Source organism: Sminthopsis crassicaudata, chromosome 2, assembly GCF_048593235.1.
Source record: "Sminthopsis crassicaudata isolate SCR6 chromosome 2, ASM4859323v1, whole genome shotgun sequence".
NCBI classification, from domain to species: domain Eukaryota; kingdom Metazoa; phylum Chordata; class Mammalia; order Dasyuromorphia; family Dasyuridae; genus Sminthopsis; species Sminthopsis crassicaudata.
Window position 1 is genome coordinate 623,301,997 of NC_133618.1, and position 20,803 is coordinate 623,322,799.

The 20,803-nt window shown below is 32.7% G+C and overlaps 2 protein-coding genes across 2 annotated transcripts; both read right to left on the reverse strand.

The window, feature by feature from the left end:
• Positions 1 to 768: 768 nt before the first annotated feature.
• LOC141553784 (olfactory receptor 6E1-like) lies at positions 769 to 1,710 on the reverse strand. The gene has a single exon (XM_074285250.1). It carries the CDS (start codon positions 1,708 to 1,710, stop codon positions 769 to 771), a length of 942 nt encoding a protein of 313 aa, XP_074141351.1.
• Positions 1,711 to 11,675: 9,965 nt separating this feature from the next.
• LOC141553785 (olfactory receptor 13A1-like) lies at positions 11,676 to 12,608 on the reverse strand. Its single transcript, XM_074285251.1, has one exon. It carries the CDS (start codon positions 12,606 to 12,608, stop codon positions 11,676 to 11,678), a length of 933 nt encoding a protein of 310 aa, XP_074141352.1.
• Between the last annotated feature and the right edge of the window lie 8,195 nt (positions 12,609 to 20,803).

Sequence of the window (20,803 nt, forward strand, 5' to 3'; positions counted from 1 at the left end):
GCTAAAAATATGTGTCCTGGGATTTCTACTTAACATAAGGTACTTTTTTCATTTAAAAAAATAGTATTTTTTTCTCAATTATGTGCAGACAATTTTCAGCAATTATTTTAAATTCCAATTTTTTCTCCTTCCTCTCTTCCTAAGATGGTAAATAAATTTGATATAGGACGTTTAATTGTGGAAAGCAAATTTCCACATTAGTTACATTTGTGAAAGAAGACATAAAAAGAAAAAAAAACACAAAATTAAGCAAAGTCTGTATTTAGAGTTCATTAGTTATATGTATATAGATCTGTATCTGTATATGGATAGCATTTTTCATTGTGAATACTTTGTATTTTTCTTGGATCAGGGTATTGCTGTAAAGAACTAAATCATCTATAATTCATCATCACACAATGCTGGTGATGTACAATGTTTTCGTAGATCTGCTCATTTTCACTTTGTATCAGTTCATACAAGTCTTCAAAGGTTTCTCTAAGGAAAAATGATTTAGAGCACTTCTTTATGTGGCCATATCTTTGGTTTCTTTGTCTGACAACTATATCCTTTGAACATTTATCAATTGAAGGATGGCTTATATTATCAGTTTGACTTGAGAAATGAGATATTTATCAGAGACATTTACTGTAAAAATTAAAGTCTTTTTATCATAATGGAACTGACCAGCAGCGGGCTGTCTAATGAGAAAATGGATTTCTTATTATTTGAAATTTTAATAATGTATGGAGAATTGAATTAATTTGTCTTCCATCTTTAACATATTGACTATCTAAACAATTTCATCTTGTAAAAAACATCCCTTAGAGCCAGTTTGAATTGCTTATTTCGTAAAGTATAAATGAAAGGGTTTAGTACAGGGGTAACTACAGTGTTCATAAGAGCTGCCTCTCGGTTGGTGTCTAATTTATTGGCTTGATTGGGTTTTATATATATAAAAATGCAGCTGCCATATATTAGAGAGAGGACAATAAGATGAGAGGAACAGGTGGAGAAAGCTTTCTGGCGTTCCTTGGCTGAAGGGAGATGCAGTATTGTGATTGTAATGTTGATATAGCATATAATTGTAACAGTAAGGGAGGACAGAATGATAAACAAAGCAAGGAAAAAAGCCAATGATTCAATAAAACTTGTATCAGAGCATGAGAGTTGTGTCAGAGGACCAAGATCACATAAGAAATGTTTTATGATATTTGAGCCACAGAAGGATAGCTGAGCCACCTTTACAATCACGCTAGTTGTTACAAGGATTCCCATACTGCAACAGAATAGTATCAAAATGAAACAGACCTTCATTGTCATGATACTGGGGTAATGCAAAGGATTGCAAATTGCTAAGTATCGATCCATCGACATCACAGCTATGAGAAAGAATCCTGTGACCCCAAGAGAAATAAAGACAAAGGTTTGAGTGAGGCAGGCAGCAAAAGAAATGGTTTGCATACCCAAGAGAAAGATTGTCAACAATTTGGGAATAACACTTGTTGTAAAACAGCATTCTAGGAAAGAGAATCCACTCAGGAAAAGGTACATTGGTATTTGGAGGCGATGGTCCAACCACATGACCGTGACAATGATTGTATTTCCTATGATAGACACAAGATATAATAGTAGAAAGACCACAAAAAAGAGTTTTCCTAGGTGCTGGACAGCGGGAAATCCCTCTAAGATGAATTCTTCAATGTTTGTCTCATTTCCCATTTTCATCATCTTATTATGGAATCTATAATACAAAAAGGATCTTATGATTCAGCATATATTTAATTTTTTCTAATTATGTACATTGTACTAAGCTAGGTACAGGCATGCACAGGCTTATTACAAATCAGTTGTGGTCTAAGGAGAATTTATATAAATCAATATATGTTATGTTCCCTACTTTTTTTCTGTTTTTCTTTTAATCTCTCCCATGGTTTTTCCTTTTTGCTCTAATTTTTATCTCCCAACATGATTCATAAAGCAATGTGTGTTAAAAACAACTAATAAAATAAAACAAAAATAAAAATAACTAAGGTGTTACCTCTAAAAGCTAATAACTAAGGAGGGATCTTTAAAGACATTTCCATTTGATTGGGTAATGAATATCCATCATTCCTGATAATTGAGTTATTTGAATTGTTTGAGTCCTATTATCCTAGAAATAAGGGGCTTGCACCCCTATTTTTTATCCTATCAAGATAATTCTTTAGTCAGACATATTTCTACATTTGTGGGGGGATACATGAGGTGATAGCATGGGAAATATGCTCAAATAAGTCATACAACTGGACAATTGTTTTCTGGAGTAGTCAAATGGCTTGACCTGAGAGAGTTGCTATAGCAATTACCATTTCTAGCTGGGGAGAGGAGTTGGAGAAGGAGAAAAGTTTGCCAAAATGGAGAAAACAGCTTTGCAATGGAGGTGAACCTTGAAGAATTAAAAAAGATGCTACCACTAGGGGCTCTTAACCTGGCATCCATGAACTTAGGTTGTTAATTTCAATACTATTTCAGCACTATTATTTTCCTTTTGCAATTCTATATATTTTTCTTTCCATTTAATCATTATTTTTATACTGAATCTCCATATCTATCCAAGGCTCAACAGGACTCATAACTCAATTCTACTGCTAATTAGCCACTCTTTGACCAGTGTGGATATGCCTCATTGTGGGCAGATATGTTCCTTAATTTTGTACTTGGTACCGATATCCAAACAGCTCTATCCCCACTGTAGCTCAGAACCCCCTAAAACTCAAATCATCACCCTAAACTGCCTAGGACCAAAGGCTGTAGACATCTACTAACATGCCCAGCATACTTTTTTATAGTATGCATTTAAAAGTATTGTTTAGAAAGAGCCATAGACTCCATTAGACTGCAAAGGACATACACACAGAGATATACACTGACACAAACACACTCTAGGGAACCTCTGCACCAGGGAAAAAATAAAGTATATGGGGTGAGGATATTCTAAACATGGTGGGGGGGAGTAGAATGAATAAAAGCTTAAAGATAAGAAAGAATAGGATAAAATCAGGATATAACATAGGGACAAAACAATAAATTAATAATCCCTTATTAAGTAACTACTATGTGCCAGGTACTATACTACATATGGAAAACACAAAGGCAAAAGACAGTCCCTGATCAAGAATATAATGATTAATAATCTCTTTGGCAAGTGTGTGGAGTATGCAAAGGGTCATTTTATGAAATCACAGTATAAAAGTTTATTAAAATAAGAACATGGCTTATAAATCTAAATAAATAGTTTACACTTTATTGAATTCATTATTGTATCTTCAGACAGAATTAAAAAAAATACATTGGGATGGTTTGTCTAATGGAAATTTAACTCAGCAAAAAGGGTTAAATTTATCATTTGTCACATGCAATGGACTGAGGATATAAAGAGGAAATATGAAACATTTCTTGCCTTCAGGGGAATTACATTTTGCTGAAGAGATACTACATGTAAACAGATAATTTATCCAAATCAAAAACATGAAAATGAGTATAAATTTAAATTTAAATCTTTAAATCTTTAGGTTTTACAAAAGTGTGTTTTTGATTGGTGATAAATTCATTTTAAAAATATTTCTTCCATTAATATTTGGAAAATGAATCTGATATTTCATTCATTATGTGTCTGTTATGATTAGGCTAAATAATGGTGAGTCTCATTACCAAAATACATTGACTATGGCAATAAAGCTTTGACAGTTTTGGCAGCTGGGGACCTAGTAGATTGATTATTGAATTATCATTGAGCAAGACCTGAATGCAAATGTGACCTTAAACACTTAACTTGTTTCCTTGGATGAGTCATTTAATCTCTGCCTTGGTTTCCTCACTTGTAAAATGGGAATAATAATAGCACTTACTCACAGGATTGTTGTTGTAAGGCTTAAATGAGAATATTTGTAAAGACCTTTGAAAACATTAAAACTTTTCATAAGCACAAGCTAGAAATATATTAAGAATAATAACTAGCTTGATACATAGATCTCACAGTGTTGAAAAATGTACCTTTTTATTATGTCAAATATTTCTTAGTTGCCTACTATTATGATACAGGTACTTTAATAAATGCTGGGGCCACAAATGCAAAAGAACAAGTATCAAAGTAACATAGCAGGTTTTTTTGTTTTTATAAAATTACTTCTATGAAATAATAAAATTTCACTTCATTTCATCTTTCAAAACTATGTAGACTAGAAAAGTACCAATCTTTCCCCTCATCATTTTGGACAATTAAGAAGCTGGAGTTCAAAGAGAATAGTTGATTAAGCAGCTAGTGTGTAGGACTATGTCTTCTGAATGACTTTGCAAAACTTTTCTGTGCTTCTTCACATAGAATACTCTGCCATCAAATAAATTGTGTTATTTAATAGATTCTGGCTCAAATGGAGTCAGGAAACCTTAAGTTCTAATTTCTCCACAGATACTTGCTGCCTGTGTAACCTTGTGTAATTCAGAAAAAAATTCTTTCTACCTCAGTTTCTTCATCTATAATATGTGAATAGCAATAGCTTCTACATCTCAGTTTTATTATTACTATAAAATGAGATAACCTTTGTAAAGCACTTTGTAATTAAAGTAGTATATACATATTATTATTACATGTGCATCCTAAGGAAGAAGATTTAAGATCACAAAAACAAAATGAAAATATTACAATGTGCTGGAGTTGGAGCTTCTCAAGTCCACAAAGGTTTTTCTTTGACATATTTTTAGTCTTTGTAGTTATTACATTATTACATTAATCACATGCATTATAGGAAAATCTCTGGTTCACCTTTCTGGAAGGAATGAAGAATTGGATAAGTATTATTATCATGTACAGAGGAGAGCCATTGAAATAATAGAGATCGAAGGGAGCTTAACTAATCAAAGCTTTCCAGGTTACATGATAAGAAATTCAGCAGTTAAATGACTTGTTCAAAGGAACACAGCTTATTAGTTGCAGAGCTACTTTGGGTCCCAGTCTAGTGTTTCTATTACCCCACTTTGCTCATTTCTTTGGATGATCCACCAGTTTGCTCAAATTCTGGTTCTAGATATTACACAAAATGCAAGCATAATTTTAAAAGTACAAGTATAAATAAATGCTACTGTCTTCCTTCTGATATATCTTTCTATTTACATGTTATTATATCCATTAGATTTTGCATGCTATCTCCCCCCTTAGGATGAGCCCCTTCAGAGAGTGTTTTGGTCTTTTGTTTTACCCTCAGTTTTTAGCACACAGCATAGCACATAGTACTTATTAAATGCTAATTGACTGACTTACCAAGAATTATTACAAAAAAATTTAAAGAAATCTGATTTTGCAATTGATATGACTGGTTCAGGTGCCTTGTAATATTTCTCTTCTGACTTAGCTTGCCTAATAGTCTTCAATTTTTCTTCTCATTTTTCTCTTCTTCCCATGCAAAGATAACCTTTACCTTGTTTCATTTTGTTTTGATCAACCCACCTTTTTATCTTTAATCATATTTTTATCTCTAATCATATTAAATATTAATTTAATTGTCCATTGTATAGAAACAAAATTTTTTGGAGTGAATTGGTATAGTCTCTATTCTCTGAAAAATCTGTCTAATCTAGCATCATTTATTACACCTATTATTCCTTTCCTATGAAGACCTTGAAGTAGCTATGTGATAGAGTGATAGAAGCCTGGACTTGAAGTCAAGAGGACTCATCTTGCAGAGTTCAAAATTGACCTCAGAAACTTGCTAGCTGTGTGACACTTGGGCAAGTCACTTAATCCTATTTTCCTTAGTTTCCTCAACTATAAAAAGAGCTAGAGAAGGGAATAGCAAATCACTACAGTATCTCTGCCACGAAAACCCAAAACAGGGTCAGAAAGAGTCAGATACAATTGAAATGACTAAATAAAATGAACCTAGCTCACAAATCCCTAGCTCACAAGTTCCCTATTATTCTATTTCAAGGTAGGCTGAATTGGGAGTGATGGATGAACTAGCTTTCCATTATATGAACAAGGCAGACCAAAGAAAGATACTGTCACAGGGGCTATTTTCAGAAATGTTACTTTTGTCCTTCTTATCTTTGAACTTTTCCAAGTCAAGAGCTTTTTTATGGCTGAGATATATGCAAGAGGAGCAAGGTCTTGCAATTGAGATTTTGGCTTAAGAGAAAGATAAATAAAATACTAATCATTTTCCAGACAGTCAGAACTTAATGTAGGTTTGATTCTTTGCTTAGTTTCCTTTTCTGTTTTCATTTATTTTTCTTCCCAACAAATATAGAGCTGTTTGTTAAGAAAGTACAGACTCAGGATTTTAACTCCATGACAATTTTGACTTCTGAATTCTCGGGCTAGATCTAATAAATGTCAAGATGTTTTTGGAGACTGGGCAGAATTAACTGTCTTTCCTCCTTCAAATCCTGACTGTTCTTTCTGCCCTACCTATTTAAGGCAATGCCCTGCGAATCCTTGCACAGACTTGAAATGAGGAGGAGACCTTATGAACCATTTATTTACTATAATGAGACTTGTTCCCTCAGCTAGATTATTACAATGTTTTTCAAACACCAAACTATCATATTACAATCTTTAATCTCATTTCCCATATATCTACAATTAGGGCCTTACCCCAATCATTTTAGAGATGAAGAGATTTCCGCTTTGAAGGCCAATAGTTTCTTTGATACATTACTCATTTCATTATTTATTGTGATGTAGCATAAAATTCCCATGGGAAACCCTCGCTACACTCTGACATAATTAGGATAAGTTAGAACAAAGTATGGTCAATGGGGGATTACTTTAAAATACCTAATTGGTCATTTCTGGAAATATACCAAAGCAGCATTTATAATTGTGATGTTTATATATTAATTTCTACTCCATGTCCCATGCTAAGATTTCAACAAAATGAAATATATGCGTTTTGAGGAATATTTAAAGAAACAAATGCACTGTATAATTTGAATGGAGTTCACAATCCAGAAATAAGGTTTCCAACATAGCATTTGTTTTACTGTAAATCAATGTTTTCAATGTCTATTTTTGATGGAGAGCAAGTTAAATTGTATTAATTCATGACTAAGAAGCTTGGTTGATAATTATATAGTTTTAAGGTCTTCAAAATATTTTTTATACTTTAAATGTTTCATTTTCCTCAATTACATATGAAAACTATTTTTAATATTCATTTTTTCAAATTCCAAATTCTCCTCCTCCATTTCTCCCTTCCTCACCTTAAGAAATCCAATACTTTGATATAGGTTATACATGCAGTTTTACAAAGCATGTTTCCATATTAATCATGTTATGTTTCTATACTAATCATAATAAAAATAAAAAAAACTTGTAAAAAAGTATGCTTCAATATGCATTCAATTTTCATCAGTATCTTCACTGGAGGTGGACGGAAGTTTTTACACTAATCCTTTGAAATTTATTATTGTATTGTATTGATTATAACACAGCATTGCTGTTGCTGTGTAAGATGTTCTATTGATTTTGCTATTTTCATTTTCCATCAGTTCATGTAAGTCTTCCCAGGTTTTCTTGAAAGCATCTTATTAATAACTTTTTATAGCACAACAGTTTTCTGTCACAATCACATATCTTAGGGTTTTTTTTTTAGTCATAATTCAATTGATAAGCATCTTTTCAATTTTAGGATTCTTTTCTACTATCAAAAGAACTGCTATAAATATCTTGTATTTTTAGTTGCTTTTCTTTAATCTTATGAGATATAGAACTAACAGTAGTATTGCTGAGTCAAAGAGAAATTGTAGTTTTGTAGCCCTTTGGGGCTTGTTCAAATTGATTTGGAGAATGGTTGTATAACTTTTCTTGCATCTCTAATATTGCCAATTTTATCTCTACATCTCTTATTTGATTTTTACTACATTTTTTAAGTCATACTATGATTCTTTTTGGGGAGTGGAGACCAATTTTATTTTTCTTGGAGGTTTTACATGTGGCTATTTTGCCATCATTGTCTTCTTCTGAGTTTATATTTTGATCTTCTGCCTCACCACAGTAACTTTCTGTGTTCAAATTTCAGGTTTTCTTTTTATTTGTTTGCAACTACTTTCAGAGCTGGTTCTACAAGTAAGTTTTCAGTTCTTCCAGGTATTATATAAAGAAAGTTGTGCTCATTGATTTCCTTGTGTGTGCCCTAGTCTGTGAACAATCACAAACATTTTTCTGCCCTGGAACTTAAACCAAAGGCCCAATTTTTAATAGTGCTTCTCCTCACTCTGGGATCATGACCTAAGCTATGTAGGGGTCATGCATTGTAGTTCCTCACTATACAAACAGTTCTCTAAAATCTTCTTCTGACTAGTTATATGAACCCCATAGTTTGTGGACTCTGAAAGGTACTGCCATTGAAGTAGGTGACTCCAACCTTGCTGCTAGTCTACTGAGTTATAGTCTGTTCTGTGGAGTACTGGACCATGCTTCAGTCTCAGCTTTCTGTGACAGATATTTCCAGTTGACCTTCTAAATTGTCTTGGACTGCACAGTTTTTTTTCCATCTTTTCATGAGTTCTGCTGCTTCAGAATTTATTCTGAGGCATTATTTAAATTTTTTGAGTGGAATTTTGGAGAGCTCATGTGAACCATTGTCTTTACTCCATCATCTTGCCTATGATTCTCTCCTTTTCATACTTTATTGCTCTTTGTAACCCTCTTATGAAAAGGAGAATGCAAGTATGATTAGTCCTCTTCCACTTGGGTCCACACAAACTATCCTCAAACTATCCACCCTAAAATACTACCTTTTGATTTGAGGCACTTTGTAGGTATGTATCCACTCATGCTAATAATTTATGAGCCATAAATTTGCTTGTCTATAGTAGGTATTCAGAAGATATCCTTAAACCAATGAAAAGATATTTATTGAAATACTACAATAATAAAAGTAGGAATAAAACATTTCAAATATAAATGTGGGGCATATTCTTTCACAGTTACTTATACCATCATTGGGAAACATGGATGCACATAGGGAATGTGAAAGAAAGAGTCACTCACTCAGGTAACGTGTAATTTGTGCCTACATGTGTAGTAGCACATATGTATGGAACACATTATAGCTAGGGCATATATATCTTGACATTTAAATGCCAAGTTATGAGTTACAAAATTTATTATCTAATAATCAATAAATTGAAATGATTTATAGTGACTGATGATGTGTTATATGTGAGAAATATTATCTGTAATTATCCTGATATTGATAATTCTACTCAGTCATGAAAAAATGCAACCATTTAGTTATGTTAGTATAGAAGTCCAAATTTCTTTTAAAGAATTCTCATCACAAGATTAGATTGAATCAGTGTCCTAGAAGAGAAAGACTCTTAGTTCTTTTTCTCTATAATTCATTCAGTCTTTTAAAACATTTTTTACATGTAGGCATATTATTAACACACTATTAAAACAGAATGAATTTTTTTAGAACATATAACTCAAATTTTCTGCTTAAGTTTGATCAGGCAGTTTTTCTGTGGAATACTTCCTTTATATTTAATTTAAAAAACCAGTCGATCTGGGATTCAGTTCAGTTGGTGTGATTTGATCTGCCTGAGAAGAAAATCAGAGAGGTCATCTATTTTACCTCAGAGGACATAGAAAGGAGCAATGATTGGAAATTATAAAGAGATAAATTTAGTCTTGATATAATTCAAGGGAAAAAACCCTCAGGTAGAACTCTTTAAAAGTATATTGTGGTATTTAAGAAGTCAAAAGACAAAAAAAGAATTTGCAAGCCCATTTCATTTTCTGGACCATGATAGGGATCCTGCTGAGAGGGGTGTTGTGTTGAGTGATCTATCTATCTTTAGAAAAGATAGAGAATCGCCAAGATAATATACAGAGGAAATTCATATGCCTGAAGATTGCTTTGGTAAGTATAGAGAGGAAAAATATGAATCACAAACAGAATTCAATAAGAAAGTTAAAAGAATGAATGTAGAGTGGATAGGTAAGACAAGAATCAAGAAGGAAGGATGGCAAACCATATTTGAATAAACCTTAATAGAAGAAAGGTCATGGGAAATCATGGTTTCACATAGTTTAAAGAGAACTCAGGGAACAAAAATTAATTATATTGCTCTGCAGGGGAAAAAATGTTATTTGGCCAATGACTTCAAAATTAGTAGATGTAATATATGACCTCTAGTATTCCTTCTAGACCTAAATAGATCAATTTATATTCTTCTTAACCCTGTCAATTTAAAGAAATGGGGAGTGACTACTTGTGTAATGGATTGAAAAATATGCCGTGTTCTCAGTAGCAGAGCTACATTACTGTCAAGGTGAAATGTGGAAGGATTTTTGGTGGGGAAGTTTGAGGATATATAGAAAGCTGAGGATAATAGTCCAGTGTATGCATAACTGAATAAGCAAGGCTATGGTTGAGTTGGTGTTTGTAGTTTAACTGAGTAGGAGTAAGTTTGAAAAGATTAAGGTTTGGGATTTTTGGGAGAAGGGGGTTTTATCATTCCATTTGCACTATAGGCAGAAATAGCTGATGATTAGACTTGGGGAACCAATATGCCAGGAGATGCATAGGATATTCTATTTCTAAACCTATATTAGTAATAAATCTAGTTCTTACTTGCCTGAGTTAAGGAATAATTTAGAGTCTTGATCATTTGGATACTGACTCCTTGATAGAAACAGAACACATTTTTCTTGGCTTCTGGGCCAAATAATATTTAACTAATTCACTGACTTTCCAAAGGTTCTAGATTTTCCCTTTATAGAAAGTCTCCAAAGATTCAATGGTCCTTTCATTCCTTATCTTTATCATATTTTCCCAATATGTTTTAACATAGTTTGTGATTTCCCTTTGGTCTGTCCAGGTTCTTTATTGTTGCTTTGGTTTCTCTCTGAAGCACTTATTCCTTTATTTCAAGGAAATTTTTATTCTCTCTGAAGAGTAATGTCTCCCAATCCCCTGAAAATAAATGTTATCTTTCCTGATTCCAATTCTCTACAAATTTTTGTTTGCACTTCTCATATATTTTATCTCAGAATTTCACTTAGATTTATTCATATTTTGTTAAGAAATAGGAGACAGACTTATCTATGTCATTAATTGCATGAGAATATCAATTTTCATTTTAGTCCCCTTTTCTCATTTCAATTAAATTCAATTTCACAAGCACTTATTAAGCACTTAATGACGACTAGACTCTATGCTGGAGACTAGGTCCACAAAGACGAGAAAGAAGATAATCTTCTCTTAAGGAGTTCACATTTATCAAAGTAAAAGAAGTTTATAAAATTTTGATTTTTTTATTCTTTCATTTTTCAATTGAAAAGAATTTATTCATTCTTTTTCTCACTCACCCATCTAAGAGAAAAAAGTAATATTTTTTCTGATAAATATTAATAACCAAATAAAATAAATTCCCTTATTGTTCTTGTTCAAAAATGTATGCTTCATTCTGGATCTTGAATCCATTATCTCTTTGTCAGGAGGTAGGTAGTTTGGTTCTTCATTAATCCTTTGGAGTTATGGTTTTTCATGGCATCAATTAGAATTTTAAAATATATTAAAGTTTTTTGTACCTAAAATGTTATTGCATAAAGTATTTTCTTGGTTCTACTTTTTTCACTCTGCATAAGTTGATACAAAACTTCCAAAGTTTCTCTGAAATCATCTCTTTTTCATTTCTAACAGCATCATTTAATTTTTGGAAAAAGGGAGTATTTTTCTGAGGGCCTGTTTGACCTCCTTGTTCCTCAGAGTATAGATCAGAGGATTCAAGGTGGGGCTCAACATAGTATATAGCACACCAGCTAGTTTACTCTTTTCTGGGTTGTAGCTTGAGACCGGGCTTATGTAGGCATAGAACACAGCAGTATAATACATGGATACCACTATAAGATGGGAAGAACAGGTGGAAAATGCTTTCTTCTTTCCTTCTGTTGTCCTTATTTTAAGAATGCTAGAGATGATCAAACTGTAGGAAACCAATGTCAGCACAAAGTTCAGTATTCCATAGAAGGCATCTGCCAACACTATCATGATCCTGTTCACATATGTAGAACTACAAGAGAGCAGCAAGAGAGGGGGAACCTCACAAAAGAAATGAGTAACAATATTAGGTCCACAGAAAGACAACCGAATCATCAGACCTGTGTGAATGGCAGTATTGAAGGCACAGAGGCCCCACACTCCAGATGCCAACATACTACAGAGTGTCTTGTTCATCATAGTGCCATAATGCAGGGGATGACAGATGGCCACATAACGGTCATAAGCCATGACAGTGAGTAGAAGTAACTCAGATGAAGCAGACCAAGTGAGAAAGTAGAGCTGGGCCATGCAGCCCCCAAAGGAGATAGTATTTTCCTTTAAAAGCAACCCTTGAAGCACTTTGGGAAGAATAGAGGAGGTGCAGATGACATCCATTGTAGCCAAGTTAAATAGGAAAAAGTACATGGGGTTATGGAGGTGTGAGTTGAATATGATGGCTGTGATGATCAGGACATTGCCAGTAAGAGCCACCATATATAAGAAGAGGAAACAAATGAATAAGGGGATCCGGAGTTCAGGGTGTTCAGAGAATCCCTGGAGGATGAACTGAATTGTCTGTGTCTCATTAATCATAGCCATCTGTGTGAGAGAATTTTCTGGATGAAGCAGGATATCCTTGAACTCTGGATAGCTTCATGAGCTATATAATAATAATAATATTAAACATGATGATGATTATGATGATGGCAAAGAACTGACATTTAACATAGTGCTTATTATCTGTCAGACACTGTGTTAAACACTTTACAATTATCATCCTCACAATTTGATCCTCTCAACAACCTTAGGAAGTAGGAGCTATTACTCTCCCTATTTACATATGAGAAAAATAAGTTAAATAGAAGTTAAGTTGCTTGCCCAGGATAACACAGCTAATAAGTATCTGAACCTGTATATTTGTGAATCCAGGTCTGGCATTCTATCCAGTGTGCTACCCAATTGTCTCTGAATGACAAATATTTGATGCTTGAATTTGATAAAGAAATTAAAGATGTGGATTTAGGACTAATGCAGTTTATTTTCTTATATGTGTCATTTTTTAGGAATACCATAAAATCGGCATATTCTCAGGAAGTGTACTTGTACTTATCATTCCATACAACACTTACTAACTTCATAATGTGATGCTTATTTTTACCATGATTTGCATACATTCTTAGTGTTATTGCTATCCCTTGAAAGACTGCATGATGAAATATTAGGTTGGGCACAGGAAGACCTACTATCAAATTCCACTTTAGACAATTCTTATCTTTCTGAGCTAGAATTAGTTACTTAACTTCTTTGACCCTGAGTTTCACATCTATTAAATACAAATAATAATAAGACCTACTTTATAAGGTTATTATGAGGGTTAAATGAAACAATATATGAAAAGATTTGCAAATCTTAAAATACTCTATAAACGAGGACTATTATTATATTGAAATCTCTAAAAATTCTAAGATTTTTGAGCCTTTTTGGCACTATTAATTCTTATGATATTTATCAACACATTTTTTCTTTTGTTCATAGCTACTTTGTCATTTAAAAGGATTAAAGGAGAGTCTGTCTAATGATACTTTTGGTAGCATTGTTCAATTCTAACCCTCATTCACGTTGTCTTCTCTTTGGCAGAAATATAATTCTCTAACTCAGAAGAGCAGTCTCTTTGGACAATTATTAACTTCTTCCATTTAATTTTTTGGGAATAGTTTTTAATTTTATACTGTTTATGTCTCCTCAATTTCCTAATTCAATTCAATATTTAATTTGCATCCACTTTGTGCAAAATACCATACGAAACAGGGGAGAAATAAAGGCAAAATAAGATATAGTTATTATCTTCATGACGTTTATAACCTAATAAGATAGTTAAAAAATTATTTACAATGAAAAAAAATCTTATATTTACTTATATAAACTGAAGGGAAAATATAACCATATTTTAAGTTAAATGAGATCCATTTAAAAGATTACATGGCCCTATTTTGTACTTGAATTTGACACCATTGATGTATGTATAGGACAGCATTTAGTTCCTTGTTTCTAGATTATAAAATAAAGCATTCATCTTGGTAGAATTTATTTGGTACGTATTTCTCTGTGATGGTCATATCTTAAAGGAGAAAAAATCATTTACATAAGACAAAAATTTTAAGTCAAATTCCTGATTTTCCCACTTGACTTTCTTACCTGGAATTTTGTCTTTGAGTTTATCAATAATGATGTCCCTCTCATTTCTTTTACTTTTTAAATATGTAAAACAAAACATATCAGCATATGATTGAAGTAAAATTCATTCTTACTACTAGGTTGACATTCATATATATTTTTAAAGTGAATAAAGAACTTTGCATAAATGATCTTATTTAAATCTCACCACCAAAGTGCCATGTAAGTACCACAAATATTGTTCTTATTCCTGTTTTCTATATAAGAAAACTACAGGCCAAAGAGAGATGGCTGAATAGCTAGAAAAGATTGAAATTCAGATTGGGGCCCACTTTTAATTTCTGTACAAATCAAATGTTCAAAAAAACATAGAAAGGGGAAGTCAAAGGTACTAAATTACTTTAATCAATTAATCAAACATTTATTGAGCACCTGCTATATGCCAAGTACTTTCCTAGATGTCGATGATACATATACAAAAAATGAAATAATTCTTATTCTCAAGAAATTTATAAGTCTGAGGCTGTGATGATATACACATTTATCAGTTTAAAAAAACTGGTTAGTTTGATGAGTTTTCTTCTAAGCATCAATTGCTTTGTTGAATTATTTTATTTAGTCAAAATACTTGAACCAGTTATGAATAAACAATAATTCTAAGGCATTTGAAATGTTTTGTTTTGTTTGTTTGTTTGTTTGTTTTTGGCAAAGGGTTTTCTAATCAGTGTTTACTCTCAAGGAAATCTTTAATTAATAATATATTATCATTACATATGCACATTATTTCTATAGAATCTTCACAATGTTATTATCCTACCTGAAAACCTTAAGTGTCTCCCCTCTGCCTTGAGAAAATAAATATCTTCCTTTAGTGTCGTTTTTATGATGCTCAAGAACTGAGCTCCCACCACCTTTCCAGACTTATTTCATAATATTTTTCAGTTTTACTCTCTTACCAGAAGTCTTTCCCTAAAGCTCCATGAGCTATGGTTCAAGATGTTACACATGGGATTTTAAAATCAGATGCTAGTCAACTAACAGACTGGTAGGTGATTCACTGGATAGAGTATTCTGCCTGATGTCAAGAAGACTCATCTTCCTGAGTTCAAATCTGACATCATCTAGCTGTGAGACCCAGGGCAAGCCCTGTTTGCCTCAGTTTCTCATCTGTAAAAAATGCAGCAGAAGGAAATGGCAAACCACTCCAGTATATTTTACAAGAAAATCCCCACTAGGGTCATGAAAAGTTAAACATGATTGAAACAATTGAACAACAACAACAAAAACTCAGCTATTAATCAACCAACAAGCATTTATTAAACACCTACTATATGTAGAATACTGTGCTGGGTATTCTGAGGTAGTCTATGAGGTTCCTTCCAGTTCTCAGATTTTAAGATCTGAAGAAATAAACTTCTAAACAGAAGGTTCTGAAAACAACAAATGAAAAGAATTAATATTTAAAAATTTGAAGAACTAAGTCATTCATGGAAAAATTGCCCATTATCAGAGAAGGTGTGAACATCACTACTAAGAAGATCATAAAGCTTCTGAATCAAAAATAAGTCATCAAATTCAGTCCTTTACAAGTATCCTTTGCAACTATAATTAATAACAATTTCCATACAACTACTGACTTACTTAATATCATACTGGTATTAAGTGTTAGAGGCACAATATGGTCCCATTTGACTCTAAAGCCAGTATTCTTTTCACTGCGCCACAGAATTTATATATATATATATATATATATATATATATATATATATATATATATATATATATATGTATATGTATATGTATATGTATATATGTATATATATATGTATATGTATATATGTATATATACATATATATATATGTTGAAAATTGGATGCATAAACGTTCAAAGAATAAACTATATATTATACAAAATACCTTCCCACATTCTGCCCTTCCTCCCTCCATCCCTCTCCCTCTCTCTCTCCTTCCCTCCCGTTTTCCTTCCCTCTATTCCTCCCTCTCCCCCTGTATCTCCCTCAGTCTCTTTGTCTCTTTTTTTCTATCTCTGTGTCTTTCTTTTTGTCTCTCTGTGTTTTTTTCTGTCACTGTCTTCCTCCCTATCCCTATCTCCTTTTTTCCACCTTTTTACCTTTTTCTCCCTCTCTCATATATAAAAATATGTCATGTGTTTCATATACATATGTATATGTAATATATAATAATATATAATACATACATATCTAAAATGTGAAAATATATGTGTGCATATATTAAATATAACATAACTGCTATAAAATGTTTTTTAGGAATAATCTTTCAAAAGACACCTTTCTTTAAGTTCAGCCACAAATGTGAATTTCATATCTTATATCTATGATGTAAATACAAGGAATCTTATCAGAAGAGACTTAGTAGTATGGAAAAAAGGAAACCATTAATAAACATATTGTCTGGGAGATGCCTATCCAGGGAACAATTAGTTTGAAGGAGAATTACTAATTCACTTTGATAATATGGAGAGGTTCAAATAGCCTTGGATTATCCTGATAAACAAGAGGTCAAATAATAGATTATAAGATTATTTCTCTTGGAAGGACCACAGAAACTTTACTGTCCCTTGGCCAGCCATTGTTTCTTCAGAAAATAACATGTATTTTTCTCCCTAGAGATATGAAGGGAATTGGTAATCTTGTCAGCTACCAATAGATTATTATGCTACCAATGAAAAAGAACATTTTAAATTTCAATTACATCTTTTTTTTTTTTTTTTTCTTTTTGAAAGGCACCATTGAATGTACCATAAAGGTTCCATTACCCTTGGTAAATACCAAGGATTTTTTTGGACACATTGCTTTATAGTTTAATAATGTATAATTATATTACACATAGGAATAGACAAATAGAAAACATGCTTAAAATTATTGGAGATATAAATGACAAGGCAGAGTTAAATGGTGTTTTCTACATTTCTTCAGAATAGTCAGTCACTAGCATTTATTAAACACCTACTATGTGCTAGGCACTATTCTAAAGGTTAAAATAGCAAAAAGTCCTGGCTCACAAAGTTTATAATCTAACATGGGAAGCAGCACAAGATAACTATGTATGAATAAGATATAAAAACAGTAGAATTGGAGGATAGTTTTAGAGGGAACACATTATGATTAAGCAGGACTAGAAAAGGCTTTTTGTTGAAGGTGGAACTTTAGAAGATATCTGAAATTCTAGGGCTGTGGGAAGTTAGGAGATAGCATGAGAGAGTAAGCACGTATTAAATGAAATAAAATTCATCTTTTTTCATATCATCATTCCTACAACAGAAGCCATATTCCCAATGATATGAAATGAGGAATCTATTTTGAAAGGGAATTTCCCTGGAGAGTTTATTTTTTAAAGGAATTAATTTTAATGACATTTTGTTGTACTAACAATTCATTTCACCCATTCATCATCAAAAAAAAAATCTTTGTACCATTATTTATGTAAAGTAAAATCTGTTAGTAATTAGAGCTTCCTAACAATGTTATATACTACTCTGGAGAGAGTTAGCCCCTCATTACTAGAGATTTTTAAATAGAAAGTGGATGATTAGAATCTCTCAGAGATGGTGCAGAGGATATTTCTAATTCAACTGTGATGGGAGTGGATGATCTCTCGTGATCTTTTCCTTAACTTTGGTAATTCTGTGATTCTATGACAATGACAAATGCTTACCTTTGTCTTTAAGGAATTTGGCATTCTTCTAATAGACAAGTTCTCACTAATCTGTAAATCTTTTTGTAATCTGTAATTTTGTAATCTGTAAACCTATTGGCATTATTATTATAAGTTATTTCAGAAATAATAAGATCAGAATATTTTGTAACTTACCAATAGATCTTCAGCGCTTGAAGGAACTTCAGACCAGTATAATGACTTTGCAGATGATGAAAATGAGACTCAAGGAGAGATAATGTCTTGTGTAAGGTCATAAACTAATTATTCTGAGACCTAGCATTAGATGTGAGGTGTTCTTAATCCAGGTTAGGTCTCTTCTTTTCACTGCACATTGCATTCATGGAGTATACTGAGCCCGGGGGGCAAAGGTAGTCCAAGAAGAAAGAAGAAAATGGCCAAAAAAATGTAATTTTCCAACTATTCATTGCCATTGAAATCTGAAATAAAAACCCACTATCTTGACTTTTCCTGATTAGATATATTATTTGCATTTAAATTAGATATATTATTTGCATTTTGCTTTCATTTCAACATGGTTCCTAAATCCATTAAAATGTTGTGAACATTGGTAAAACCAATAGAACAAAATGCTTTATGATACACAAAAGTTGATTTATACAGTGACAGGAATTAAATGTGCTGGGATGGTAAATTTCATTCCTTACATATACTTCCAAAAGAATGAATCTAGACAAGTAAGCTCACATATACCTCTGAATAAATTCTCCATCTTTCTGAATTCTTGAGGATCTTTTTTAGTTAACTATAAAAGTAGACATATCTCTAACTGAAAATCAACGTCAGGACATCTCTACTTTGAGGATGGTCCATAAATAGGACATAAAAGAAGTTGTCAATTCATTTTTAAGCATTTTTCTCCCTGAATCTGTGATTCACCTGTGACAGATTTCTCCACCTTCAGTGAAAACACTTGGGAAAAATGTCCAATATTCCTGACTCTAAGTGGGCCCTAAAGGAGTAATTAAAGGAAGCAGAATTTGTGCTGGGCCCAATGCCATAAACTTTGCTCTCCTGAAGGTCTTACATGCCAAATATTCCAAAATGACCCTTGAGGGAGATGCACAATTGCAACCTCTTTATGTGCTGATAGTTGCTTTTGTTGAATTTGCCTGATAATTATTCCAATGTTTCCTCCACAATCAGTAATACGATACATTTATTTTGTGCTTTCAAAGTTGGTCTTAAGTAAAATGAATGTTTTTACTCTTGATGAACATCTAGACTCCAGTTAACTCAACTTACTCAACTCCCCCAAACAAACTGCAATCATCCACACCTCTATGTCATTATGACATACATTGAGTCCTTTTAATGGTAATTGTGATGTTCCCCAGTAGTTCCCCATATACAAACTGAAATTCAAAAGTATCTCATAATTCTACTTCTTCCTGGAACCCTTCTCTGACTATATAAACCAGAAGTTTATGGACAATGGACAGGGTACAGAATGAATGATCAGAACATTGTAGATTGGATTGTATTTAGACAATTGTATAGCATTTTCAATGAGCATCCGCATTCATTCTATGATGTTATGAATTTAAAAGTTAAAATATATGCTACATTTCATGAGGAAATCAAAATGGAGAAAAACATGATTGGATAATCATGCATACAAAAGATAGAAGGAAACTATGATAAAAAAAATAACCATAGCCACCAAAGAAAGTGATATATTAAGTTTCGAGGGCAAGGTGTAGAGGAATGAAACTCCAAAAAGGTATACTTGAATCAGACAACCAAGCACTTAAGGCTAATTACCTAATCTATATGAGACAGTGACTCTATTAGCATATGTTTGGATAAATGACTCTTCTCACCACTGGTGCTTACTGAATGTTTGGTCTTAAGATAATGATAGGCCAGGATTGGAGGGCAGAGGCACTGAGAGGAGGGTCACTTGGTGGCAGGAGGAGGAAGAGAAAGATGGAGATTCTGGAATCCAAAATCGAGGAGAGATCTTTGGTAAAACTTTTGGCACCTTTCACTTCTCCCTCTAAAGAGCAAGAATTTTGATTTATTCTGACGCTGGCTGATCCTGAAGCCCTCCAAAGTGCTAGCCCATATTCTACAGCAAGGAAAACTAACCATCATTTGTTAAAGTATCACTCACATAAATATTGTTGTGTTGAATTCTCCTTGACATTTTCATTGTACATGGGCAACTTTGAGGGACATGGAGAAAAGCTTTATGAGATTAGATATGGTCATGATGTGATCTGACTCATTGGAAGGAGTACTTATATTAATGAGCTGACATTCCCCAGAGTATTAAAAATCCAAATTATTGCAATCTTTCATTTATCCAGAGGTTTAAATCTGAATTTGTTCTGTAGGTATTGGAAGTTTTCCTGTAGGCAACATCTTTATCTATCTATCTATCTATCTATCTATCTATCTATCTATCTATCTATCTATCTATGTATTTATGTATCTATCTATGTATCTATCTATATATCTATCCTCTATCTATTCATCTATTGTCTATCCAGCTACACATTTATCTATATACCTATCTATCTTATAATACCTATAAAAAGTACAAGAGCCTTTATAAGTCATCAATACCAGCATCCTCATTGACATATAAGAAAACTTAGCACCCTAGTTGGTAAATTGTTTTGCAAAAATCATACACATAACAAGCAATTGCTTTTGGGTTTGGACGTAGGTATTCTAGCTCCAAGTATAGCAATGTTTCCACTGTATCACAGAGAGGAATTCAGTACTTTTACATCTAAGGCTATATAACTATTAAATTTGATCCACCATCAGACATTTGGCGACTAAGAGAAAAAAACAAAACAAAACACTGTGATAGGATAACTGGAGTCAGAGGAATGGCATTCAATTTGAATCCTGTTGTTTGACCTGGTTAGTTCTTTCTAAAGCAACCATTC

Excerpts from the sequence above, each read along its gene's own strand:
- LOC141553784 (XM_074285250.1), bottom strand. The coding sequence starts at position 1,710 with ATGATGAAAATGGGAAATGAGACAAACATTGAAGAATTCATCTTAGAG.
- LOC141553785 (XM_074285251.1), bottom strand. The coding sequence starts at position 12,608 with ATGGCTATGATTAATGAGACACAGACAATTCAGTTCATCCTCCAGGGA.